This window comes from Puma concolor, chromosome B3, assembly GCF_028749965.1.
Source record: "Puma concolor isolate L17-30 chromosome B3, mPumCon1.1.hap2, whole genome shotgun sequence".
NCBI classification, from domain to species: domain Eukaryota; kingdom Metazoa; phylum Chordata; class Mammalia; order Carnivora; family Felidae; genus Puma; species Puma concolor.
The window spans coordinates 16,532,568-16,559,501 of NC_141672.1; the positions used below are offsets into that span (position 1 = coordinate 16,532,568).

The 26,934-nt window shown below is 46.3% G+C and overlaps 1 protein-coding gene across 3 annotated transcripts in view; it reads left to right on the forward strand.

Annotated features, from left to right (window-relative positions):
• The window catches only part of KCNK10 (potassium two pore domain channel subfamily K member 10), a 129,997-nt gene that overhangs the window by 53,066 nt on the left and 49,997 nt on the right, over positions 1 to 26,934 (forward strand). For 2 of the 3 annotated variants that reach the window (XM_086709073.1, XM_025919485.2), the window contains exons 2-3: positions 6,377 to 6,711; positions 26,794 to 26,911. In XM_086709073.1, coding sequence (XP_086565199.1) covers positions 6,487 to 6,711; positions 26,794 to 26,911 — 343 coding nt within the window. In that variant the 5' untranslated portion in view covers positions 6,377 to 6,486. Of the gene's footprint in view, positions 1 to 1,403; positions 1,848 to 6,376; positions 6,712 to 26,793; positions 26,912 to 26,934 lie in introns of those variants that run through there. The other variant, XM_086709074.1, reaches the window with a different exon arrangement.

Sequence of the window (26,934 nt, forward strand, 5' to 3'; positions counted from 1 at the left end):
TTCAATGAATTCTGCAGTCGGATTTTCTGTCGGGCAAGTGTGTGACATTGACCTCATAAATGTTGGTGCAAGGCAAATTTATGCATGGAGGCGTGAATGAATCCAGGAATGGAACAAATTAGAAGTAAGAGGATCTCAGCTGCCGGCAGTGTGCTGAGCTCCACACTGAGACACAGAGCGGAGAGGAAGGACATCTGATTATACTGGGGGTGGGCAGTCGGGGAGGACTTCCTGGAGGTGGTGACACACGAAGTGAGTTTTGAAGTAGGAGGCGATGCCGGCCAGATAAAGAGTGGGGAGGAGAAAGGTATTGGGAAGCAAGATGGCCCAGAGGGCGGCATTAGCAGGGCTCAGCACGCAGGGGTCGGGTGCTGCTGGGTTTGGCTGGGGCGAAGGTTGCCTGTGGGGGCGTGGCAGCGGGTGAGGCTGGGGAGACCGGCAGGCACCAGGTCCTGGAAGGAGCCTGCGCTTTTTTTTTTTCTTTTCCCCCACCCTCCCCGCCCTCCCACCCCCCTCAACCCTCAGTTTGTTCTCAGTTTTTAAGAGTCTCTTATGTTTTGGGAGCCTGCGCTTTATTTGCATCACTGTGGTGTCTTCAGAGGGGCTGAAGTATGAGGTCCAAGCGTTCAGAGTCGCACCCGGGAGAGTGCCATCTGGCTGCCATGTGGAGGATGGATTTGAGGGGACAGGACCGGAGGCTTTCTAAGTGATTCCGGTGAGAGAAGACAGAGCCTTGCCCTAAAGAGAGAGGCGAGGACAGATGTGAATCAAGGTGGCAGCATGTTCTCGGCTCCCTCCTCCCTCCCCTCCCCTTTCTTTCAGCCTGGTTTCCTCTAGTCTTGGCTCTCTGTCTCTAAAGGTCCTCAGAAATTTCCCCATGCCTTTTTCTTCCATCTGGAAAGAAAGCTTAGGTGTTTCGAGAGGGCTAGGAGAGAGAAATAATTAAACCCAAAGGGAGAGCCTTTGCTTTGGTGGCATTTGGGGGACAGGGCTTGCTCATTTAGTGTGTGTAGATGCAGAGTCGCTGCGTTCTTACCAGGACCAGCTTGACCAGCTTTAAGGCACAGCCATCAGATGGAAGCTGGGAGAATGAGGTTTGGCTGTTGGGGCGTCTGGAGTCAGAGCAAACATGCACATCCTGTCTGCTCTTCTTAGAGGATGGCAGAAGTGAAAGCAGCCTCTGGGACAACTGCAGGCAGGTGGGGCTCTCCATCACCCCTTCCCTCTTCCTGACACCCACCCTGTGCACTACCTCCAGGGAAGCCTTTTGAGGATTCCAGACTGAGCTTCCACCTGGAGCTCTCCGGAAGCTCTGAGCTGTCCGTGCAGGTGGCCCCGGACCGATTCCAGACCTGGGAGGGCTGAGGGGTGGGGAGGGCAGGAGTTCTTTGCTTCTCGCCAGTGTGTTGCAATCGCTTGTACTTTGCCTGGGTCAATAGGCAGAGTCACATGACTGCGTGACAGCGGACCTCTGAGATGGCCGCGTTCCACGTTTCCAAGAAACCCTGAATCCCGCGGATGTCATTTGTTTCGAGCGGCCTGGAGGAGCGGAAGGCATCCGGGGTTAGGTGTGTGAAGACAGATCCAAGGATGCCACTGCTTGGGACAGGCTGGTCAGGGTCACCTGTCAGTGCCTCACCTGTCAAGAGGGGTAGATAATGACAGCTGTTCTCCACAGGAGGTTTTGTGACGACGAACTAGGTTCACGTGTGGGTGAGACCCTCGTCAATTTTCCCACTGACTCTGAAGGCAGGGACGTATCTTACTCATTTCTGTGTCCTCAGGACCCAGCACAGTGCCCGGCTGACTCAAATGTTTGTTGACTGAGTGCAAGAATGGGTGATGCGGTAAGTATAGGGCCTGGGAAAGCCTGAAAACTTCAAAGCTACTAACAACTTGTTCAACCAGGAAGGAGCAGATTTGCACGCGTGCTCCCATGTCTACCCGCGTTTCGGTAAAAGCAGAATGGGCAGGTGTTTATGAGGAAACCTTTTATCCTGTACTTTTCTTTTTTTTTTCTTTTCTTTTTTTTTTTTTAATTTTTTTCTTTCAAACATTTATTTATTTTTGGGACAGAGAGAGACAGAGCATGAACGGGCGAGGGGCAGAGAGAGAGGGAGACACAGAATCGGAAACAGGCTCCAGGCTCCGAGCCATCAGCCCAGAGCCCGACGCGGGGCTCGAACTCACGGACCGCGAGATCGTGACCCGGCTGAAGTCGGACGCTTGACCGACTGCGCCACCCAGGCGCCCTGTACTTTTCTTTCTTAAATGTTTATTTATTTTGAGAAAGAGAGAGAGTGAGAGTGGGGGAGGGGCGGAGAGAGAGAATCCCAAGCAGGCCCTGCGCTAACAGCGTGGAGCCTGATGCAGGGCTTGATCTCATGAATCATGAGATTGTGATCTGAGCCGAAATCAAGAGTCAGGGCTTAACTGACTGAGCCACCCAGGTGCCCCTGTGAGGAAACATTTTAAAATGAAAATTAACTTACGGTAGTATCTTCCAGGCTTTGCCTTCTCATCAATTCTTGGCAGTGTTTTTTTGCTGCCAGATACTTTTCTGTGGGAGTCGTGAAGAATGATAGATCATTACTTTATACGACCCATCCGTTATTGATACGTTTTAGATAAAAGGGCCCTTTCCACCAAGGGAATTTCTTTGGTTCCTATTTTTCTGTTTCCTATGCTCCAGAAGAGGACTGACTTGGAAGTCATGTTATTCTCATTTTAATCCCACCAGCCCCCCAACCCTCCAACTGAGTCCTTATCATCCACCTTTCGAAGATAAGGAAACAGAGAAACTAAATGGCGGTCTCAAGGTCACCCAGCCACTGATAGATTTGGGACTGAAGTTCTGGTTTTTACTCCTGGTGATTTGGAAACTCAGGATTGGTGGATTCTATTCAGACTCTGCTCCCAGAGACTGGCCCTTAGCAGAGTGGCATCAGGAACTGGTCTGAAAAAGACCTTTCTCAAGCCCAATTCTGCTCAGCCTCAGGGATGCTAAAAGCCCTGGAAACATCCATGATGCAAGTTCGTGAATGAGTCCCAGCTACAGATGACCCCCGAGCTCAAGGCCGTCATTAGGCTTCCTCCTAATGGTTATCACCTGTCAGTGTGGAGGATGTCCCCTAAGTGGGTTGTCAACCCCTGGAGCTGGGAGGGACTGTGACCACCACAGCACAGCGCCTCGTGCTCATTTGGCATTACACAAATGCTTGTTACTGAGGGTGGTGGTGACTGATGGGGCTTTTGTTTATGGTTTGAAGGAATCAGCAACAACAACAACAACAACAGAAAACAAACAATTGCTCTATTCAAGGCACTATGCCGAGAAATGGAGATCCAACCATTAAAAGACAAGCTTTCAGACTCTAAGGAATTTGTAGGCTCGTCGGGCGAGGGGCACGCCAGGTGGGCCTGGAGAGTCCGGGATGACTTCACAGGGGAGGCGGCTTGGAGCTGGGATTGAGGAGGATGGGAGTTTCCCAGGCAGGTGAAGGTGGGGATGGGGCTGCCGACCAGAGGAACATCCATGAAGGGGTGAGGCGTGAGCAGAGCACTGCTGTGTCGGAGCACCTGCTCTTGGCTCCTGGGGTGCCAAGCGGTTTCCCGCTGAACACCACTCATCCACGTTGTATGCGCGGTTCGGACGTGCCCACGTCTCTTCCTTCTGTTCTTCATTCATTTTATCAGCGCCTCTTGTGGGAGGCACCATACAGGACGGGTACAGAGGTGAGAGGGTAGACCCGGGGCCTGCCCTCCTAAAGCTCTAAGTCGAGTGACAAGTAAACAGGCTCTATTAACAGCACAGGGCAGTGAGTGTGGGTCAAGAGAGATCTCATCTAGTGGGGGTGTATTAGCTTCCTGTTGCTGCTGTAACAATCTTAGTGGCTGAAAAGAATACATCTTTATTATCTTATGGTTCTGGAGGTCAGAAGTTCCAAATCGGTCTCATTGGGCCAAAATTAAGGTGTGGGCAGGATGGAATCCTTCTGGAGCCTCTAGGGGAGAGTCTGTTTTTTGTCTCTTCCAGCTTCTAGGAGTTGATTCCATCCCTTGGCTTGTGACCTCTGCTTCTGTCTTTACATGTCTTTCTCTGACTGTCCTGCCTCCCTCTTAGAAGGAAATTTGTGATTATATTGGGCCCACCCAGATAATCTAGGATAATTCCCTATCTCTAGATTTTTAACTTAATCACATTTGCAAAGTTCCTTTCCTGTTGTAAGGTAACACAGGCATAGGGCCCAGGGATTAGGATGTGGACATCTTTGGGGGCCGTTGCTCCACCGTCCACAGAGGCCGCAGGAGGAAAGGGGAGGAAGTGCTTCCGGAAGTGGTATTTGACCCCAGATTTGTCAAAGATGGGTGAGATTGGAAGCAGGGAGGTCACTTAGGCAGCTGCTGGATTGGTTCAAGCAAGATGAGTTAAGATTGGTAGTCCTAGGAATGGTGAGAGGCGCAAGGGACTGAGATACAGTGGGGAGGTTGAATGAATGGGAAACATGGGGGCAAGGCTGAAAGCAAGCTGCCTAAGACAAGACGCACCTCATTATCAACAAGGGCTAGTAGGAACCCGGAAGTAGTGTTTTGGGGGAAGGATTAGCAAGAACATAATGCCCACAGTGCTGATCCTAATTCTTAAATCTTTCAATCAGAGATTCCAGGCAGTTTTGGGTTCAGTAAGTCAGAAGGAAATTTAACATTTTATTTGCAGCGGTTATATACGATTATCAACAATAATGATTTTATTTGCTAGAATAAGATACAATAAAAGGTTGATTGCTTGGTTTTCAAGAGAAAAGTTGATTTTGAGGCCCTAGGAGGAAAGGCAGATGTTTACAGACCTAGATTCCTGGAGGTGGCCACCCTTCTGGCCAGGCATTGTCAGGGTCATTGGTGCTGTGAACAGGCAGGGGACATCCCCGTGCTTTTATTTATCTTGAGTTCCCCAAGGCAGGGACTGAGCAGTGAGCTCTCTTGAGTGGGATTGTTGGCTCCACTTAGGTAATTAGGGTTGTCATCTCCTAATACCTTATTTACACAACAGCCAGGCTGCGCTATGGCAGAGGCTATAATAAGCATTAGTATAATGAGGGCAGAACAAAATCGAAGTGCACTGTCTGCTCACTGCTGCACAAGACAGATTTCTGAAATGCATGATAGCATTACATGTGCAACACTACCCTGTTCCTCCTGCCATTCCAGAAAAGCCTCCAGCTTAACATATTTATTTCCAAGGTAACGAAATTGCCCTAACAGAGACCAGGGACCTTTGAGAATTCGATGTGTTCTCAACACGAGGGGAGATTTCTTTTCCAATGGCTTCTTTTTGGAGGAAAATAGAAGAAAAATTCTATTACTAATAGATCAGGAGTGATTACATCTAAGTCACTGAATTTTCTATTGAGAAATGTGCTTTGAATCTATTTCTTCTTCTTTTTTTAGGAAACCAAATTTATTGGCATAAAAACATCACTCATTATTCCTTCCCTCATTCTACTCCATCTTTTTTTTTTTTTTTCACTTTGGTAGTCTTCTGAAACCCAAACTTTTTTTTTACTGTGTCTGAGCTTTTTTTTTTAAATTTTTTTCAATATTTTTATTTATTTTTGAGACAGAGAGAGGCAGAGCATAAGCAAGGGAGGGGCAGAGAGAGAGGGAGACACAGAATCTGAAGCAGGCTCCAGGCTCTGAGCTGTTAGCACAGAGCCTGATGCGGGGCTCGAACTCACAGACCGTGAGATCATGACCTGAGCCAAAGCCGGATGCTTAACCGACTGAGCCACCCAGGCACCCCTACTGTGTCTGAGTTTTGACTTGTTTCCCTGATGCCAAGCTCACCCTTCTTTGTTTTGTGACCATGACCCTGGATGAAAGGGACTTTGAAACTCGCTAGATGTTAGTCTCTTCTTTGCTCTTGGTTATCACCCGGTCCTCAGTATGTGGCCAGAGTCGTTGGGCGTCCATCTCCGATTTATTTCCTCTCCAAGTTGAATAATACGTCTGTATTTCAAATATGGTGGTTTGTCATTTATCTTATATATCGTTTAACCAAGGAAGCTAAGGCAAGAGCTGAAGTATAAATCACGGGCTTTCAGAATTGGACCTTGTAGAGAAATATAAGCATTTCAAACTCAATTAATACTATTTTTTTTTTTTTAAACCAGAACTCCTGGTGCCCATTTTTCAAGAACTCACACAGGCGCCTCACAACTGATCAGGTTCCCTCCCTGCCGGCTTGGGGAGCCGGTTTGTGATCCTCACGTTTGAAAGCTGGCTTGAGAAAGACATCTGTGCTTTGCTTCTGCCAAGTTCTGTGTCTTGTATTCATAAACAAACTCTCTCTCCCCCTGTCCTCCACCCTGTTTCTCAGTGGCCGTTCCAGCAGCAGCACCCCCGGTGTGCCAGCCCAAGGGTGCCACTAGTGGGCACCACGCGGCCCCGCGCCTGTCCGTTTCCTCCCGAGCCACGGTGGTAGCCAGGATGGAAGGCGCCCCCCAGGGGGGCCTGCAGACCGTCATGAAGTGGAAAACGGTCGTTGCCATCTTTGTGGTCGTGGTGGTCTACCTCGTCACGGGCGGTCTGGTCTTCCGGGCGCTGGAACAGCCCTTCGAGAGCAGCCAGAAGAACACCATCGCCTTGGAGAAGGCAGAATTCCTGCGGGATCATATCTGCGTGAGCCCACAGGAGCTGGAGACGCTGATCCAGGTGAGCAGGGGGTGAGAAGGGACAGCGTTGGTTCTGTCCTTGGAGCTCACCAAGTTTCGCCTTTGGTTGAGATGCTCCTGATGGTCAGGGTGGTCTTCTCCGGGGAGGCGACCTGTGAGCTGAGACCTCCAAGGAGCCAGAGAGTAAGGCACGTGATGATCAGGGGGAAGAGGGAACATGCGTGCCACAGCCTTGATGCCCTGACGCGTGATGAGTGGGCTCTGTTTCGCATCACCTGCTTTTGGAGGAGGTGGCCGGAGGCAGCGGCAGGCAAAAAGGCTTTGGTTTTTCTAATTCATTCCACCTATGTGTACTGATTAACTTCCTGATTCTGAAGTCTGTGTAAGCTGCTGGGCTAAGAGGGTGCCCTAGGTGCCACAGAAAGAATTTTAAACAAACAGCGTTGTATTAACCTATCTCAAGTCAGTGAAAGTGGAGTAAAAACCACCAGAGGTGGCATGAGAGGCTGTTGGTGACTTGGGAGGGCCATTGTGGTGGATTTATGGGGATACAATAAAGACAGCAGTAATAGGAATAATCAAGATTACTGTTTTTGAACATTTATTGTATCAGGCACCGTGCTAAGGCCCTTGCATAGCTTGGGTATTAAGAAAATAGCACCCATAAAAAGATGGAGGCAGAGAACTTTGAGCTACCACCTAGAGAAGCGAGGCAGTGAAAGCAGGGGTGGGGGTGGCCTCGGCAGGGGTGAACTTGGCCATGGGAGGGCCATGGGAGACAGAGAGTCCTCTCAGGTGGAGTGATGGGAGGAAGTGAAACAGGAGGCTTCAGAAGTCTGTGAAGGGCAGAGAGTCAAGTCCCAGAGGGAGGAAGTGAAATGGTCGGGGGCCCGGTTGGAGGGTTCCACCATGTGGGAGATGGAGGGTGGATGGCTTCTTTGGAGGCTGAAAATTGATTTCCTATCCTGTATACCCTCCTGAACCAGGAAGAGTAGGTCCTGGTGGATGGCGGTGACATTCATGGAGGCAAGGGAGAGCCACGTCTTTCCAGGGCTTCTAAAGTTTGCAAGGCAGAGGGATGGAAAAGATGGCTCCCACAACTCCTTCTGCTCTGGGATTATCTGCATTAAATTCTAAGGGTTACTGCAATCCAGGATATTGCAGGATTTGCAAGACTGGCCTGGCTCGTTCTTTTCTTTTCTTTTCTTTTCTTTTCTTTTCTTTTCTTTTCTTTTCTTTTCTTTTCTTTTCTTTTCTTTTCTTTCCTTTCCTTTCCTTTCCTTTCCTTTCCTTTCCTTTCCTTTCCTTTCCTTTCCTTTTCTTTCCTTTCCTTTTCTTTTCTCTTTCTTTCTCTTTCTCTCTCTCTCTCTTTCTTTCTTTCTAACTGCACTGATAGGGTAAATGAATTTGGGGGCTACCTATGATCTGGAACCTTCATAGCAATTATATTCCTTTAAGGAAATTTTGATAATCTGACTTGACTCTTCAATACCTAGAAATACACATTCTCTCCCCACCTCCCCCTCTGGGAATAAATATGATTTCATACCTGTGTTCCTGTAATTTTTATGAAAAAAACCCTGTCAAATCTAAGGGTGGTGTTTTATATTACTCTTTCTTGGATAGCTTTGTCTTTGTTTTCTTCTTTTGTGAAAAACCGCCATCAAGTTTGTGGTGATGAGAGTGTGGTACTAATCTGTGCTGGATTTAAGGCCTAGAATGCCATAGAAAAAGGGGGAAACAATTCTGGAGTAATTTTAAGTAAGAATGGGATTATACTTGTTGTGATGAGACCCTTTTTATTTAGCTGCAATACATATAAACGGTGGTCTGAATTGAATCTAGATTCATGCTTGAATTTTCCTTCCATAGACAGTGAGATCTTGGGGAAAAAGGTCATGTCACATTATCTTTGCATCAACGGATGCATCTGAAGTTGGATGCTTAATGGACTGAGCCACCTAGGCACCCCTCATCCATGCATTCTTTAACTTGCTATTGAACGCCTGTTGTATCAAGTAACATGCTAGGTGCTGAGGATAGAAAAGGTGAAAATAAAACACACCGTGAGCAAGTTACTAACCTCTCTGAGATCCAGTTTCATTATCAATAAAATGTGCCTAAAATCCTTCCCCCCTGGGGTGTTGAGAGGATTAAATTCTATGACTCACTGAGAAGGGCTTTGCACGTGGTGAGTGCTCAGAAAACACGATTGCTATTGCTGCTGCCACTGCTGCTTGTAGGATTGCTCCAGGAGCTTAGAGTTTCAGGCAGTGGCACCGTTTCTTTAAAGTTTTTATTTTAATTCCTGTTAGTTAACATACGGTGTTGCATTAGTTTCAGGTGTACAATATAGAGATTCAACACTTCCATACATCCCCTGGTTCAGGCAGTGGCTCTTAATGGGGAGGGGGGGTTGCCCCCCAGATGACCTCTGACAATGTCTGGAGGCATTTTTGGTTGTCAAGTCTTGAGGCGGTGTTAGTAGGGTCTGGTGAGTAGAGACCAGAGAGGCTGCTGACATCCTGCAATGCACAGGACGGCCCTGGCCACAGCAAAGAATTATGCAGGCAGGTGTCGGCAGTGCCGAGGCAGAGAAACCCTGGAGGAAGAGGCATGTAACCCAACAACCGCAATTCACTGGAATGGAGCTATTATTTTTCCAGTTTTATGGCGATGTAATTGACATGCATCACTGTATAAGTTTGGATGTACAGAAGAATGGTTGGGAACATACATTCTGTAACGATTACCACTATGTTTGGTTGGCATCCATCACCTCATATAGCTACAATAAAGAAAAAAAGCAAAAAGAGAAAAAAGAAATCTTCTCCTTGTGCTGAGGACCCTCGAGATTTGCTCTCTTAACACCTTTCCTATATATCACACTGCAGCGTTAGCTATGGTCATCATGCTGTACTTTTTGTCCTTACTACTTATGGATCTTATTTTAATTTTATTTTTTAACGTTTATTTATTTTTGAGAGAGAGAGAGAGGCAGAACATGAGCAGGGGAGGGGGCAGAGAGAGGGGGACACAGAATCCGAAGCAGGCTCCGGGCTCTGAGCTGTCAGCACAGAACCCGACACGGGGCTTGAACCCACAAACTGTGAGATCATGCCCTGAGCTGAGGTCGGATGGTTAAGTGACTGAGCCACCCAGGTGCCCCTACTTTGGGATCTTATAACCGGAAGCTGATACTTTTTAACCACCTTCCTCCAGGCCCCCTCCCCCTCCCCTTGGCCTCTGATCTCTTTTTCTATGAATTTTTCTCTTAGATTCCACATATAAGTGAGGTCATACAGTATTTGTCTTTCTCTGTCTGACCTATTTTACTTAGCATAATGCCGTCTACTCGTGTTCCACTGTATATATTATGTACCACAACTCCTTTATCTGCTCCTTTGTCGATGGACACTTAGGTGGTTTCCGGGTCTTGTCTACTGTAAATAATGCTGCCGTGAGCATGAGGTGCGTGTATTTTTTCAAGTTAGTGTTTTTGTGTTTTCTTGGACGTATTCCCAGAAGTGCAATTGCTGGATCATATGGTAGTTCTATTTTTAAGTTTTTGAGGAACTTCCATACTGTTTTCCAGAGTGGCGGCACTGATTTACATTCCCACCAGCAGCGCGAGAGGGTTCCCCTTTCTCCACGTCCCTGCCAGCATTTGTTCTGTCTTGTCTTTTTATGACGGCCAGAACGGAGCTACTAGAAGTACATAAAAATGGGAGCCCCAGTGACGCAAACAGAGGTCAGGGAAGATTTTGTGGCTCTTTATCTCTTTTGGTCCCTATAACCGTTCTACAAGGATAGTCTTTTGTGCCCACAGAAACAGAGGCATCAGGCAGCGAGGTTATGTGCTCAAGGTCACCCCGTTAGTAAGCAGAAGATCTAGGATTTACTCCTGGGCAGTCTGACCATGCATTCTAGGCTTTTAACCACGCACATGCAAACAGAAACGTGGACTGTGGGAGGAGATCCATTCCCTAGGTCATGGATCAAGGGCACCCCAATGGTGAGTGTGGCCCGTTGAGGAAGCTGCAGGTGGTCAGTGTGGCCTGAGCTGAGAGGTGTAGGGAGGGGTGGTAGATAAGACTGGGGAGGCGAGTGGGGCTGGATTTGGGAGGTGCCCAGAGAGCCTTGCTGAGGAGTTAGGCTTTCTGCCCTGGGAAGTGGGGAGTCACTGAAGAGTTTAAGCAAGGCAGTGACATGATGAAAATTTGCCATTGGAAAAATAACTCTTCTAGCAAGGGGGGCTTTGGGTTGGTGGAAGGAGAAATTGAAGGAAGGAAGACTCATAAGGAGACTATTAGAACATCATAAGTGAGACACAGATACTGAGATAACAGGGAAGGGGCCACGTTTTTTTTTGTTTTTGTTTTTTTTTTTTTGACAGTTATAGCAAACTATTTCCTTTTTTTTTTAATATATGAAATTTATTGTCAGATTGGTTTCCATACAACACCCAGTGCTCATCCCAAAAGATGCCCTCTTCAATACCCATCACCCACGGAAGGGGCCACGTTTAAGAGAGTTGGATGAAGAAAACTTGCAAATGACTCATTCCCCATTCAGCAGAGATTTCTGGAGTGCCTGCTCAGTGCTCCTTGTTCAAGCAGAGGCTGCGTGGGCAGCATAGCGTGGCAATAAGCACCCAGACTCTGCAGTTTCCCTTCCTGTGTTAAATCTCTTTCCCGCTTCCCGGCCAGGTGACTTGGGAAATAGGGGAGTCACCCCGGGGCCTCACCTTCCCGTCTGTAAAATGGAGATAGTGGTATTAGTGTCCACCTGTTTGGGTCGTATGAATGGCAAACAAAAAGTTCAGTTACTTGCAGCTGTTGTGATTGCTACTATTTCTTTGTTCGGGAAGGAAGAAAAAGCCAGAAAGCCCCTGAAGTATGTGCATCCTGGGATCCTCCTAAGGGAAAAGAGAAGAAAGCTCCTAAAAGGCCCTCCGGGATTTCTATCCTAAATTTTGTCATTGACAAATTTTCTCAATGTGCTTCTACTGTTGAAGTGTGAAGTCACCTTCGCAGAAATTGCTCTGTGAGTGCCGGGTTGGGTTGCTAACACCGAGGGGCTGTGTCTTTGTGGCCTGAGCTCAGGGAGGAAATGGACCAGTTTCCTATTCCATTTAGAGGGTTTACTGGGGCCATCTAGATCCGCGTCTTTATCCCGAGCCGTGGTGGGGACACTGATCACTGTCTGCCCCTCCTCCATGGTTCCTCCTGTAGTTTGAGAAACATTCCAGAGAACCTCAGGGTCCCAGAAGACTCAGGCAGCCCCCAAGGCTGGCACAGGTCAGTGGAACAATAGGGTGGCCATCATTCCAAGGTGTGACTGAGTGAAGGGGTGGATGTCATCTGTACCTGACTGCTGTTTACCCCTAGTGAGGCGTGTCGATCTTTCTAGTTTGGCGCCCTGGGGCAAGCCACTTAACCAGAGCTGGGCCTCAGGGGTTCCACCCAGAGGGGACACATAAGAGCCATCCATCTTTAGACTCTTGCCCCCGAGGTGATGCGAGGGAGTCTGCAGATGACAGTAACAGAGAGATCTCCTGCAGAGCTGTCAAGGTAATGAAAAATGGCTACCACTTATTGGTGGTTTACTTTCCTCTAGGCACTCTTCTAAGTGCTTCCAGGTCTGAGTTCATTTAACCCTTGCAATAAGCCTACAGATAGGGTTGCACTGCCGTCATTGCATTTTATGGATGAGAAAATTAATTCTAAGAAGTAACTGGTTTAAGGTAAGTCACAGCCAACGCATGGTTAAACTGGGATTTGAGCCTTGGGATACCTGACTCCAGAGCCCGTAGGTCTAGCCATTGGGCTATGCTGCTCAACTTGCATCAACGGTGAGTATCCCCCTATAGCACATCTGGGCCTTTTCTGAAAGCTTTTACCCCCAAGGAAAATACTGGAGGAAAAGGAGAAATTTTTAAGGAGATGTGGGTTATCTCACCTGGCACTATAGCATTACGCGTGTGGACTATATTATATTTTCAAAGAAGGGGGTGTCAAAGAGGGGAAGGAGCATGGGCCTGAAAGTCAGGTAGACTTGGTCCCTCACCCCACTGAACCTAAGTCTTCTCCTCCTACAAAAGGGTGGGACAGTCCCTCTCATTCAGAAGCTGAAGAGGGAAGGAGGTAACTCACTCAGAGCACCCAGCAGAGTGCCTGGCATATAGCTGGTGTCCAGGAAACATTATTTCCTTGAACTTGATTTGATAGCCACCCCATCCCAAGAATCTCTTTATCCTCAGTGCTCTCCTATGCCTCCATTGCATAAAATCCATAAAATCATGAGGTGGCTTCCCTGACTGATGGGGAACCACACCCCAGCCTGGGTGAGTGATGATACGTGGCAGTTGGTTTTCAGGCTGTGAATTCTTAGATGTTTTAAGACTTTGCAGGTCTCCAGAGTAGCTAGTGGGGTCTCATGGCTATTTTCTCTCCAGGTAGTAGCCACGAGGGAGAGGTGTTTCACAGCAGCGGGTATAGTTGGATGAAATGACCACCAGGGAGGACTCGGGATGTTCCACTGTAAGGGTCTTGTAGTGCAGGCAACAAGGATTCCTCTCTCACTGGAGGGCTTCCCTGGGGACAGCTTGTATAACGTCTCTGACCCCCCCCCCCCCGCCCCGCACCCCCTAATCCCCATCCCCCCACCACCCCAGTGAGCACACTACCTTGATGCTGGGAGGTGGACATTTTTCCTGGCATCCTTCAGTCCTTGCTTGGGCAAGTTGCTTAACTTCTCAGAACCGTCTTGACCTCAAAATGGGTACTTCTTAGTCATGATGGTCTCTTTATCTGAAGCAAACCTGAAGCTCTCAACTGTCAGCCAGGTCTGGAATTTCCTGGAAGTATGAGCCTTTGTGGGTGGGGGGTCCCTTCTCATCCTGCTATATCTTCCCTTCCCCACTTGGACTGGTGTAGGACTTTTTACGTTAGTCAACAGGACCTCTGCCACTGGTTTTCCCTTTATGATCTCTTAGGGATTTTTATCCTTTTCTAATAAGTGATTAGAGTGTTAGATACTTTGCTCAGGACTCTGGCCTACTGACTCATTTTACTAGCTCTGCTCTTTGGGCCTGACTCCACCATGATTTGGTGGGACATGATTTCATTTAAGGTACAAGAGGCTGCAGGAGAGGATGGGGTACTGTGTCGTGTCCTGGGCGTGGACCTTTAATGCTGCCATGGTAACCAAAGCCGCTATTCTGCAGATAAGGGCGGGCCAGAGATCAGGAGCTGCCAAACTGTTTTCTCCAGGAGCAGGAGATGTTAGTTAATTTGCATGAGCCATGAACATTTCCCAAGGCTGTGACATTTACCATTCCCTTCTTCTTTCAAGCTCCAAATCCCTTACTCCATTACTCATTCATTCATTCATTCAACAAATTTACTGATTTCCTGCTGTGCGCCAACTTCAGTGCTAAGTCCTGGGGACATAATGGTGAATAAAAGGTGGACGTAGTCCCTGACCTCTTGGAGTTTATAACTAGGGTGACCGAACATCCCAGTTTTCGTGGTTCTGGAATAATAATAGCATCTCTGTCTCTGTCGCCAGTATCCTGGTTTGAAAGATAAATCGTATGGCTACCCTACTGATAGGTAGTAGGGGAGGCAAATCTTGTGCGTGTGACCACACAAATTAGTATAAATAAAACCGCCATGAGTGAATGCTGCAGACGGGATGGAGCCGTGGGGCATGTGAGCAGGAGGTGTGACAGAGGGGGCACGGGGAGTCCAGGTGGGGCAGCTGAGTGCCGAGGCCCTGTGGTGGAAGGGTGCCCAGGGTGTCTGGGGACTTGAGAGAAGAGGAGCATTTATGGCTGGAGGGGAGTTAGCAAGGTAGGAGGTTGGTAGGAGGTTGGACTGGGAGCAGGGGCAAGGGAAGCAAACCGCGCGGGGCCTGATGTTGGACTTTATCCTAAGCGCACTGGGAAGCTGTGGCCGTGTTTCAGGCAGCAGGGTGACGTGATGTGATCAGTCACCAGTTTGCCATTTGGGTCCCTTATCTCGATCCAAAGGTTGCAGTGGTAGTCAAAGAGCTGGCTTTAAATCATTCATTCATCCATTCATTCATTCATTTAGTAACTACACATTCATGGAGTACCAACTATGGCACTCTGCTAAGTGTTACGCTTTGGATTTCTGAATCATTTGCCTTCAGAGGTGCCCAAACTCAAGTCTTCAGGGAGGCCGTCGTGTACCCTCCATGGCGTGAGGTGCTCTGCTTGGCCCTGTGGCATCAATCACTCACATTTGCCTCCACGCTTAATAGACTCTATTGAGTGACTACTGTCTTTCTCATCCGTCTCCCTCCCACAGCTGTAAGGTCTTCCAGGTTGAGTCTGTGTCTTTTATCCTTATGTCGCTCATGCCTGGCACAAGTAGCTGGCCCACAGAAGATGCTCAAGGCTTGAGGAATGAAGGAATAGGGATTTTCATATCTGTTTTGGAGACCAAGAGCCCTTCATTTCAAACCTTCACAGAAGGGAAGCAGAAAATTTGTTTCTGGGCAATAGAAGCCCTTTCTTTTCAGCCTTGTTGTCAAGAGTACTTCTCTTAAAGCATATTCCTGTCTTTTTTTCCTGCATGAGCAGATTCCCTTGGTGTCCATAACCTCCAAAGTTTACGTATTTAGGAATGCAGCGATTTAAGAGAAGCGTGGCACTGGAGACACCGATTCAGCAGTCCGCGGAAATCCGTGCTGTGAGTCAGAGAGCAGAGCCAGCTAAGCCTTGTCCTTCCCTGCCCTGGGCCGTCACTTCTTCCAAGCAGCTTTTGGGCAAGAAGTTTAGGCCACAGCTGAGGCAGCAGGTGACCTCTGCTGAGTGCGGGTTTGGGTCCTTTGTGCCCAAGGACGCAGCCCTGACAAATTGAAGTGACTCCTCCTGGCGGGTGTCCCGAAGTCAGAGGCACTGCCATTTCTCCAGTGAAGCAGTCATACACAAGATTGTTCAGTGCACGCAGGGTTGGGCCTGCAGCCCCTGGCCTGTCTCTACAGGCCTCCAGTTCATTATTATTATTGTTTTCATCCTGGAGGTTGTGATTCCATCAGTGTTTAGTGAAGTCCTGAAGCTTTTAAGCCAGAAATTAAAGAGCTAATGGAAATTGGCATGCTACTGGAAAAATGAATTTGCAAATGAGGATTGTGTTCCAAAAAAAAAAAAACAAAAAACAAAAAAACAACTCCCATAAAAATAAAACAAAAACCCAGCAATGAGTGGTGCGGCATCCACATTTCTGTACAAATGTGCATGTGTCTGCTTCTCGTTTAAAGTGAAGAGAAAATCTTATTTAACGAGATTTTGATGGTGTGCGGCTCATTTAATTATTTTCATTATTTATAATCAGATGTATTCATTTAGATAACTAATATTTACTGAATGCTTGTCACGAAGCAGGTGCTGTGTTAGACTCTTGTGATTAGAAAACAAATAACAGGGGCCCCTGGGTGGCTCAGTCGGTTAAGCGTCCGACTTCGGCTCAGGTCATGATCTCGCGGTTCGTGAGTTCAAGCCCCGTGTCAGGCTCTGTGCTGACCGCTCAGAGCCTGGAGCCTGTTTCAGATTCTGTATCTCCCTCTCTCTCTGACCCTCCCCTGTTCATGCTCTGTCTCTCTCTCTGTCTCAAAAATAAATAAATGTTAAAAAAATATTTAAAAAAAATAGAAAAAGAAAACAAATAACAGAAGATGCAAGATGGCTACTCCCTGTCCTCCAGAAGCTCCCAGTCTGGTGTTAATTGTATCATTAGCTAACACTTGCACGGTGTTTACTGAGGCCAGGCACTGCTGTAAATACTTTATCATTTAATGTTGACATGATCCTTTGAGGTGAGGGTAAGAAACTGACGGGAGGAGTTAAGTAACTTGCCCAAGCTTGACTGAGAGGTAGAACTGGGATCTGCAGATGGGGAGTCTGGCCCCAGAATCTGTGCTTTTAAAAACATTTTTTAAAAAAATGTTTATTTATTTTTGAGAGAAAGAGAGACACAGCATGAATGGGGGAGGGGTAGAGAGAGAAGGAGACACAGAATCCGAAGCAGGCTCCGGGCTCTGAGCTATCAGCACAGAGCCCAACATGGGGCTCGAACCCACCAATCATGAGATCATGACCTGAGCCAAAGTCAGACACTTAACCGACTGAGCCACCCAAGCATCCCCAGTATCTGTGCTTTTTAACCACAATGTTCTACTAATCGTCAGGGAGACCAAATTGTCTTGATAGTTGGAATCCAGTATGGCCATTGCTGGAAGATAAGGAAACACTTGGGCCCTTATTCACAGAGCAGGAGTCTATGTCTCAACCTGTGGGACCTTCAAAAGGACCTTCATTCACCTGTGAGGACGGCAGAGGGTCATGATTACCTGTTGGTTGTGCTCTAGAGAGACGTTGTGTCTTCACATAAAGGTATTGAGGCTGGGTCAGGTGTATTCTGTTTAAAACCAAAGTACATGAGTTGTCATTCAGATCTGTGGTGAAGAGTAACTTGTTAGTCTTTGCTGAGAACAAGGAAATTCCTTTCCTTCTCAGTGGACAGAAGAGATGGAAATCTTGCTGATGCCAGGTTAACTTTATGGAGTAAGTGAGGAGTTAACCTTTCATTCTTTGAGAAATGAGGACCATATCACAAATTCTTCTCTATATTGTCCTATTTCATGTGGGAGAAAGTGACATAGCAGATGAGCTTTAGAAAAATGTTTGCACACTGGACAGAGAGGTGTCTGTGGGAGACAGGAGAAGGCATAGTTGAAGGAGTGTGCCTTTAACCAGTCCCGGCTCTGCCACTTACCAGCTACTACAACTGTGGCCAAGTTACTTTTGCTTTCTCTTGTCTCATTTAGACAAGAGATGGAATTAATAACATGACTTTATAACAGGGTTTTTGTGAGGGTTGAATAAGAGAAGAAGGTGCATTTCAAATGCTGGCTACTATGATTATTTTTGTGAGTATTCTAGAGCTTCTCCAAAGTCTCTGGGATTGTCTCCACTTCCTTCTTGTTCCCAGATCAAATCATGCTCATTAGACACTGGTGCTGGTTATAGGTGCTGGCATGTTGTCTACAGAGGCACGGGAAATGAAGTATTAATTTGGGATTCATACTGAACACTCAAGAGCAAGGAAGAGTCTAAGTCAATAGCTACAATGAAAACAAGATAGCAGAAGCATCTCTCTTTCATGATGTTATGAACCATCTCTTAGATTTCAGGGTCTCTTGAATGCCATAGCAATGGAAGGAATTAGCTCACATTGCTGTGAATCCGAATTCCTGGAGTTCCTTCTGTAGCCCAGTAAATTCCCCCTCCCCACCTCTGAAATTGTGGACGGACTCATGTTTGATAGGAATGATCTCAAGTGCAGAGAGAATGGGGCATATGTCAAACATTCTCTGCAGGACCAGGGTGACTTTTGAGTATCACTTGGCAAATTGGTTACTGAGTCTGTACAGGATGAGTCCAAACTGGGATGAAAGGGTGACAGTTCGTCAGGAAGCTTATTGATCTTACTGGAGCATGGATGATACTCTACTTCCTCATGAGCTTGTTGCTTTCCTCATGGTTTAAAATTTCTCTTATTTCATCCTCCCATGTAGTCAGAGAGAGAGAGAGAGAGAGAGAATTGATTCTACATTGTAAGGCACAATTTGGAAGGTAAAAGAGATCCCCAAATATGGCTTGACCCCACATGACAATATATAGATAGATTAGTCATTAGTGTATAGCCAGATGCTAATGAATTGAGTTTTAGAACATTACCCCGCCAAAGAATTAAGTAGTGGTAGCAAGAAAGTTACTTATCTAAGACCATAGGCTCTGGGTATATGGTCCAGTTAATTCAGATTTGCTCTTTTATTCTCTAAACAGATTCTCTACTGTTCTCTCCGTTCTGCAGGTGGCCTTCCCTTTAGATTTATAACCAGGCTGTAAAGTGTTGATGAAAGCTTGCTGTCAGGGACCCGAGGAAGGGCTGATATTTGCACATAACTTGATACTTAGGATGGCAGGAAAATAAACATCGTCGTAATATCCACCAAGGCGCAGAAGGTGCCTCTCTCTTTTTCTCTTTATGGTCTGGACATAAAAAGTTTTTGTTGGCATTTCTTTGTGGGAGATGCTGAGGTGGTATGGCTGTAGGATGGCCAGCACAGGCAGAGGGCCACGTTGACCATCCGCCAGGTGGGAGGGGAAGGCACAGGTATATCAGTCCCCTCTCCCTTCTCCCTCCACCTTTCATAGATGCTTGAGGGGTTCCAGCCTGGGTGGGATCCAGCCTGCTGTCTGCAAGGCAGGGAGCTGGGCCAAGAGGGTCCAGGATGGGGAGAAAGAAGAACACCGAGGATGGAGAGAGTCTTCCTTTCCGGCATTTAGGAAGCAATTCTGTTGGCAATTCTTAAAAAAAAAAAAAAAAAATGTTTTTTAATGTTTATTTAGTTTTGAGATAGAAGGGGAGGAGCAGAGAGAGAGGGAAACACAGAATCTGTAGCAGGCTCCAGTCTCTGCTCTGTCAGCACAGAGCCCAACGCGGGGCTCAAACTCGTGAACCATGAGATCATGACCTGAGGCAAAGTCAGACGCTTAACCAACTGAGCCACCCAGGTGCCCCTCCCATTGACAATTCTAATAGCAGCCACTGGCTCACTTTGCCGTGCCCTAGATGTGGGACCATGGTCGAGGTACTTCCCTCTTCTAAATCTCATGTGTCCCACATGAAGATAGTGATGCCTGTCTCACAGGATCATCATGAGGGTTAACAGAGTCACTCTGTGCACTAGTAAGTGCTCAGAAAGGATTCCTGCTATCATTAGTATTATTATATATGAAATGACAAGGCACACTTCTCAAAGTTTTCATACATTAAAAAAAATCCTCTTTCCATAATTTGACTATTGTTGAAAGCACTGCTATAAACATTGGGGTACATGTGCCCCTATGAATCAGCACTCCTGTATCCTTTGGATAAATTCCTAGTAGTGCAATTTCTGGATCATAGGGTAGTTCTATTTTTTAATTTTTTGAGGAACCTCCACACTGTTTTCCAGAACGGCTGCACCAGCTTGCATTCCCACCAATGGAGTGATAGGGTTCCCATTTCTCCACATCTTCTCCAGAATCTGTTGTTTCCTGAGTTATTAATTATAGCTACTCTGACTGATGTGAGGTGGTATCTCAGGGTGGTTTTGATTTGTATTTCCCGGATGATGAGTGATGTTGAGCATCTTTTCATGTGTCTGTTGGCCATCTGGATGTCTTCTCATGTCTTCTGCCCATTTCTTCACTGGATTATTTGTTTTATGGGTGTTGAGTTTGGTAAGTTCTTTAGAGATTTTGGATACTAACTCTTTCTCCAATATGTCATTTGCAAATATCTTTTCCCATTCTGTCAGTTGCCTTTAGTTTTGCTGATTGTTTCCTTTGCTGTGCAGATGCTTTTTATCTTGATGAGGTTCCAATAGTTCATTTTGGAGACATGTCGAGCAAGAAATTGCTGCGGCTGAGGTCAAAGAGGTCATTGCCTGTTTTCTCTGCTAGGGTTTTGATGGTTTCCTGTCTCACATTTAGGTCTTTCATCCATTTTGAGTTTATTTTTGTGTATGGTGTAAGAAAGTGGTTTAATTTCATTCTTCTGCCTGTTGCTGTCCAGTTCTCCCAGCACTATTTGCTAAAGAGACTATTTTTTCCATTGGATGCTCTTTCCTGCTTTGTCAAAGATTTGTCATAGCCAAATTATGGAAAGAGTCTAAATGTCCATCAACTGATGAGTGGATAAAGAAGATGTGATTTATGTATACAATGGGATACTACTTGGCAATGAGAAAGAATGAAATCCTGCCATTTGCAGCAAGGTGGATGGAACTGGAAGGTAATATGTTAAGTGAAATAAGTCAGAGAAAGACAGATATCATACGTTTTCACTCATATGTGGAACTTGAGAGACTTAACAGAAGACCATGGGGGAAGGGAAGGGAAAAAAAATAGTTACAAACAGAGAGGGAGGGAGGCAAACCATAAGAGACTCTTAAATACAGAGAACAAACTGAGGGTTGATGGGGGGGGTGTGGGGGAGGGGGGAAATGGGTGATGGGCATTGAGGAGGGCACTTGTTGGGATGAGCACTGGGTGTTGTATGTAAGCAATGAATCATGGGAATCTACCCCCAAAACCAAGAGCACACTGTATATATACACTGTATGTTAGCCAACTTGACAATGAATTATATTAAAAAAGAAAATCCTGACAGCGAAAGGCCCCTCACTTGATAGACGAGGAAACTGAGGCTCAGAGAAGCTGAGTAATGTGTAGAGGCTGAACGTTTGCCACTCGATGCACAGATTTGCTCTGTTGTGAGAGAAATAGGCCGATGGTGGTCGTACTGTCCACCTGGGTACTGAAGCAAAGGCTTCTTGGAATCAGCCATAGAAGTGCCTTGCTGGGGGGGCCACTCCAGATCTCCTCTCCGGTACCCTCCCACTGTTTGAAATATTGTGATGTGGCCTTGCCCTTGGATGTAAGACTGCCCCTTTCCTTGCACTAGCATATTCACTTCTGCTGCTGGGAAATATTTATATGAGAATTGCTTCTGAAGCAGGAGAAATAAAAAGCAGCTGTGGTGAACAAATTAATACCACGCTTCCATTTCCTACCTGAGGCCCTTCCGCCGCAGCTGCGCAAGAACGTGGAGAGATGGGGCTGCCCTCTTGTTGGGGTTTGAATCATTAGGGGCAATTTTGAGTCGTAATGAATGCGTTCTGCCAATTGCCTTTCTCTGCCTCACAGGGTTTGTGGCTTTCCTTCTGTCCATTAGTGGCTGAAAGTGTGCTCTCTTGTAATATATTTATGGAGTCACTTTTCATGCCCACCCCCTCATCCTGCCACAGCCTCTATCTAGCTAACTATCTACTTCGTAGACCCCTTTGCTGACCGTGCCCTCCTGGGACTAAGAATGTTGTAGACACAGAACCATCTTTGGGTTCTCAGACGAGGCCCTTTCCTTTTGTCCACGTGGTATAAGCTATTAGTAAAGTGACCATACGTCCTGCATTCGGTCTGTCTTTTGGTCCCACCATGATTATTAACAGAGCCCCTCTCTACTCGGCAAGTGTCCTGGGTTGGACTTAAGTCAGATGATCGCTCTGGCTGTTAGCGTCTGTGCATATGGCACCCGTTGGCTGTATTCTTCAGCCAGAGTCTCAGACCAGCTGAGTCATGATTGCTCTGCCTTTGTTGGTTTTTCTTTTCGGTGCCACATAAGGAAACAGAAACAGATTATCTCACCGAGTACACAGATCATAGGAGAAAAGCCACAGACAGTTAGTGGTCTCCTGTGGGTCATCATTCATTCCGCTGTAGTGCTAACACTTGTGATGGTATCTTGCGCCTTCCAGAACAGTGATTTGTGCAGCCCAGCATTGCCTTATGGGTTACAGCCCTGGGGAAAGCTGGGGGGGGGGGGGTACTTGCTGGGGGGTGCCTCCAAGGGCCATCTTTACCTCTTCCCTTCATATCAACCTCAGATCCCCCGCCTCACTTTCAGAGTGGCTGTGGTTTCTCTGTTATACCTTTCAGGTGGTCCTAATACATGGAGGGGCGGGGGTTAGGGGGGTGGGAGGATGGGGGAGAGACATACCCTTATTTATTTGTTCTCCAGGTTTATTGAGATATGATTGACCTATAACATGTAAGTTTAAGGTGTATAATATATTGGTTTCATACATTTGTATGTTGCAAAATGATTACTACTGTGGAATTAGATTACACCTTCATCGTGTCACATAATTAGCATTTCTTTTTTTGTGGTAATAGTACCTAAGATCTGCTCTCTTAGCAACTTTTAGGCATGTAATGCATTGTCACTAGCTGTGATTGCCACGCTGTGCATTAGATCCCCAGAATTTACTCATCTTGTTACTGAAAGTTTGTACTCTTTGGCCAACATCTCCCCATTCTCCCCACCACAGCCCCTGGCAACCACGATTCTACTTTTTAAGATCTTGCTTCCATGCAAGTTAGCTTCTCACCTTCTTCTTCTCTTTTAAAATCATCACTATATTTATTTTTGTTGGGTTACTTTCTTAGGTTTGTCTGCCTTTACAGAAGAAGTAAGTTGCATGGGCCTGAATTTATTACTTTAGTTTGTTCATTTATTATTGATTTCAGCGTTCGCTCCTGAGTCGTTTGCTGGGTAGTTGGGTGGGTGCTGGAGATTCCAACTTAGAGGCTAAGAAGGAAATTCAAGGAGGAGTGGAATTAAATTTTAAAGTAATGCTCTCTTATCTAGAATACTCTTTCCCTGAAGCTTGAGGCTCTCATATCACATCTAGTGTAATTTTTTTTTTTTTTTTTTTTGATTCTCATAAGACCTCTCTGAACTTGATAGTGGTTGAACTTGTAAGTGAACACATGATGTGCATCGGGTCTGAGATTATGGCCTAACGTGATGCTACTCTTGGTGACACGCCTCTACCCTGTACCTGATCTTTTAAGTGAAACAGTACACAGCTCATATGCATGATTTCTTTATCTCTGTGCCCAGACTTTTCTAATGGCCTGGCTTAGCTTCACTTCTGCAGCCTGAACACAGAGAAAAACGCAATGTGAAAACAAGCACATTTAATTTTAAAACGTTTCACTTGGGTTCAAACAGTTAAGATCATTAGAAAATACTTTAAAAATTAATAAAGTTAGAACTCTGCCCTCCATCAGAAACATTCTTGTTGAGTTAAAAATGATGCTATCGCTTCGAGTGATAGCAGTCTGTTTATACTGGGTTTTCTCTGTGTGCGGGGCGTGAGTTTGCCAATGCATTTTAATTCTGGTGCTTTGCTGGAGTCTCTCTGATTCACCAGATCTGGATGGGATAATCAAATCTTATTGCTGGCATTGGGGATTGTCCAAAGCCTCACCAAGGGCGTGGGGACTTGTTGGAGAACTTCTTTTTCTCCTTGCTCTGGTTCTGAGTCTTGTTCGGGCCCTACTGTGCCTTGTATTTAATTTCCTCAAAACCACTTCAAGGTATTTGCTTGTGTCGCCCACTTTAGTATAGATTTGGGAAAACGAGGGAGGGATTTACAACACATATATAAACAGAGTTAACGTTTGATACTGGATGGACCTGCTCTTGAGTGGCCCTGGCTTTGCTGTGGCTGAACCCTGAACTCCCAGCATCAACTGACACTCCTTTCTCACCTTTTCTTTCTTGTCTTCCGGCTTTTTCAGGGTTTGCACCCTCTTTGTTCTGTCCTTTCCCTCTCAGGGTATAAAGTCAACCCGTCCCCATGTTTATTTATTTTTAAATTTTATTTTAAATGCAGAGCACTTAAGATCTCACTGGTGCCAACAGCCAAATGCAGTTTGGTGCCTGCGTTTGTGTATTTAAGGATATAGTCTAATTAGAAATGATCCGTTGAGAGGTCCTTCTGCCTGAATTCTTGGGCAGTGGCCGTCTTCAGCCTCGTTTATGTCTTGGAGGTGAGCCTGGAGGTGAGCCTGGAGGTGGGGATAGGACTGCCATCTATAGAGGAAAAGGCCAGGTCCCGATTTGAATTCTGGCCTCACTTCCCTGCTGTGTGGCCTAGGACAAGTTACTTACCTTCCCTGAGCCTGGTTCCCTGTCTCTAATGTGGGGATAACGTTACTTTCTTGCACGTTGCGGAAAGGGTAAAACTGGATAACATCCAAGCAGCAGAAAGGATAAAGTGGAAAAACACTTCTGAAGCACCTGGCTGAAGGCACAAACTCAACAAAATGTTCGTTTCCCTCGCTTTCCACCGACAAACGCTTTCCTTGAGGGCTACATATGTAAACATTAAATATTTATCAATTGCATAATTCAAAAAAAAAATGAGACTTGAAAAGGAATCTTACTCTGGATGTTTTGATGAAACAAATAATCCTCCCCACTTGTCTTTGCGGCGAATCTGTACTTTTATACGCAGCTTATGACATTTGTGTACATTTCTCGGCACAGTGAGACTTGATTGAACCCCGGCTCTCTCTGCAGCTTCATAGACGTTGCAAATACTCGGTGCTGACAGTGTGATCTGAGCCCATCTAAGTGACTGTGGCCTAGAGCTGCCCCCAAGGTGTGACTTGAGGGCAGACCTAGCAGAGCTGAATAGGTAACGAGGACATAAACACTAGCTAAGGCCTGGGGTTTGGTCGGACAGCACTCACACAAGCACAGTGAAAATGGATCTTTTACGAGCAGGAAGGAGTTGCCATGTGTCTTCCTCTGAAGCAGGGCAGAGCCTAGCGTCTGATGAATAAGTGATAGTTGTCAATTAGGTCACTTAGACATCAGCTAAGACAGCCTGTACACATCCCACACGGCCGGATTTTGAATCCTGGGGTGCCAGAAACAGCCTCCAGGGTAGGAGCTCATGTTCTCAGGGGCAGGAAAGAATAACCTGGAGCAAAAGGGATTTTTTTTTTCCCCCCTGTTGATCAGTCAGTTGTGTAGGGGTCTCGGCCAAATCTAGCCCACAGCCTGTTTTTGTATAACCCATGAGCAAAAGAATGGTTTTTGCATATTTAAAGCATCGTAAAAAGAAAAGAAGAACATGCAACAGAAACCGTATGTGGCCCACAAAGCCTAAGATATTTACTCTCGGGCCCTTTACAGAAAAAGGTTGCTGATCCCTGGCCTAGAGAGTCTGAAATACCTCAGATTAAGGAAGGCAGAATGTAATGACTGACTTTTTCAGTTGGTCTCATTTGTGGCAGACACTGTCTGCTTTAACAAAGCTTAACGGGCATTATTTAGGATAAATATAATCACATTTCAGTATTTAATTGGGTCCTGTTTTCTCCCTATGGGGTTATTCCAACTGGGTCCGTGGAACGGTGTCTCTGTTTGTTGTTCCAGAAGTAGCTCATGTGTCTGTCAGCCCCGTCTGAAGGCTCCACCTCCTTACCACAGCTCACCTGTTCGAAGGTTCTTCCCACACTCTCCCCTGGCCTGAAAGGGATTGGCAGAGGCCAGCTCAAGAAGGACCGCTGGGGTATTTTCCACCCTATTCTACACATGCCAAGTCTCAGCGGGGGAGTGTGTGATCCAAAGCCAATGAAATATACGTGGCGCAGAAGTCTGAGCCTGGGAAGTGATTATCTGTGGGGGGCTCTGGTACATGGATGGAGCCTTCTGGAAGAAGTCGGATCTGGATTGGACTCTGCAGGATAGACACAACTGGGGGAGGGCATAAGCAAAGGCCCAGAGGTAGAAGGAAATGACTCATGGAGTGTCGTCCTGCCTCAGGTTGGAGGCTTTTCTAGTAGTGTGAGTTGAGGTTAGATCTTCGATGTGGCCAATGTATTGTGAATTTAAGGTGTGTGGCATTCCAGATCCTGTACCCAGCGAGGAGGAGTCACTGTCATTTATTTACAATAGGAGCTGTGTGTGTGTGTGTGGGTGGGTGGCAGGGTGAGGTAGAGGAATTGTCCAATGACAGGTGGGAAATTGGCTGCTGTTTCTTACCCCCTGACTCGGTGCTGGGCACTGGGCTGAGTGTATTATATGAACCATCTCATTCAATCCTCACAACTCTGTAGGGAAAGGTATTATTATCCCCAGTTTGCAAATGAGGACATTTGGGTTTACAAAGGTTAAAATAACTTGTGCATGGTTCTGAAGTTAAGAGTGGGTAGAGCCATGGCGGTCTGACTTGGAGCCCAAGCTCTGACCTCCTGCCATCCTGAAGCCAGCTCAGTGTAAAACATTGTAACGAAACAGAAACGGGAAGAGTGAACAGCAACTAAAAATTCTGCCTTCCAGGAATGACATTTTGGGTGACAGTCCTTCTAGACATCTTTCTATGTGTATGCAATAGACAGGTATGCATTTTGCATAATCCGTGCCTAGATTGTCTAAATCCTGTGCCTGCAAATTTTACATAAATGGCACCATACTCTATATCTTTTTTTCCCCACCTAACATTAATTTTCCAATTTTAATAAGTGGGTATTTAGTATTTCATGTTATGTCTGCACCCGCATTCACATGACCGGTCCCCTTTAGATCACTGCAATTTCTTGAGCAGGGAAAGAATTTGAGAGCTTTGGGGTTTTTTTTTAAGCTTTTTAACTGAATTTCGTGCTTTCTTGCTTTCTTTGCAGCATGCCCTTGACGCTGATAATGCAGGAGTAAGTCCAATAGGAAACTCTTCCAACAACAGCAGTCACTGGGACCTTGGAAGTGCCTTTTTCTTTGCTGGAACTGTCATCACCACCATAGGTATTCATTCCTTTGCTAATATC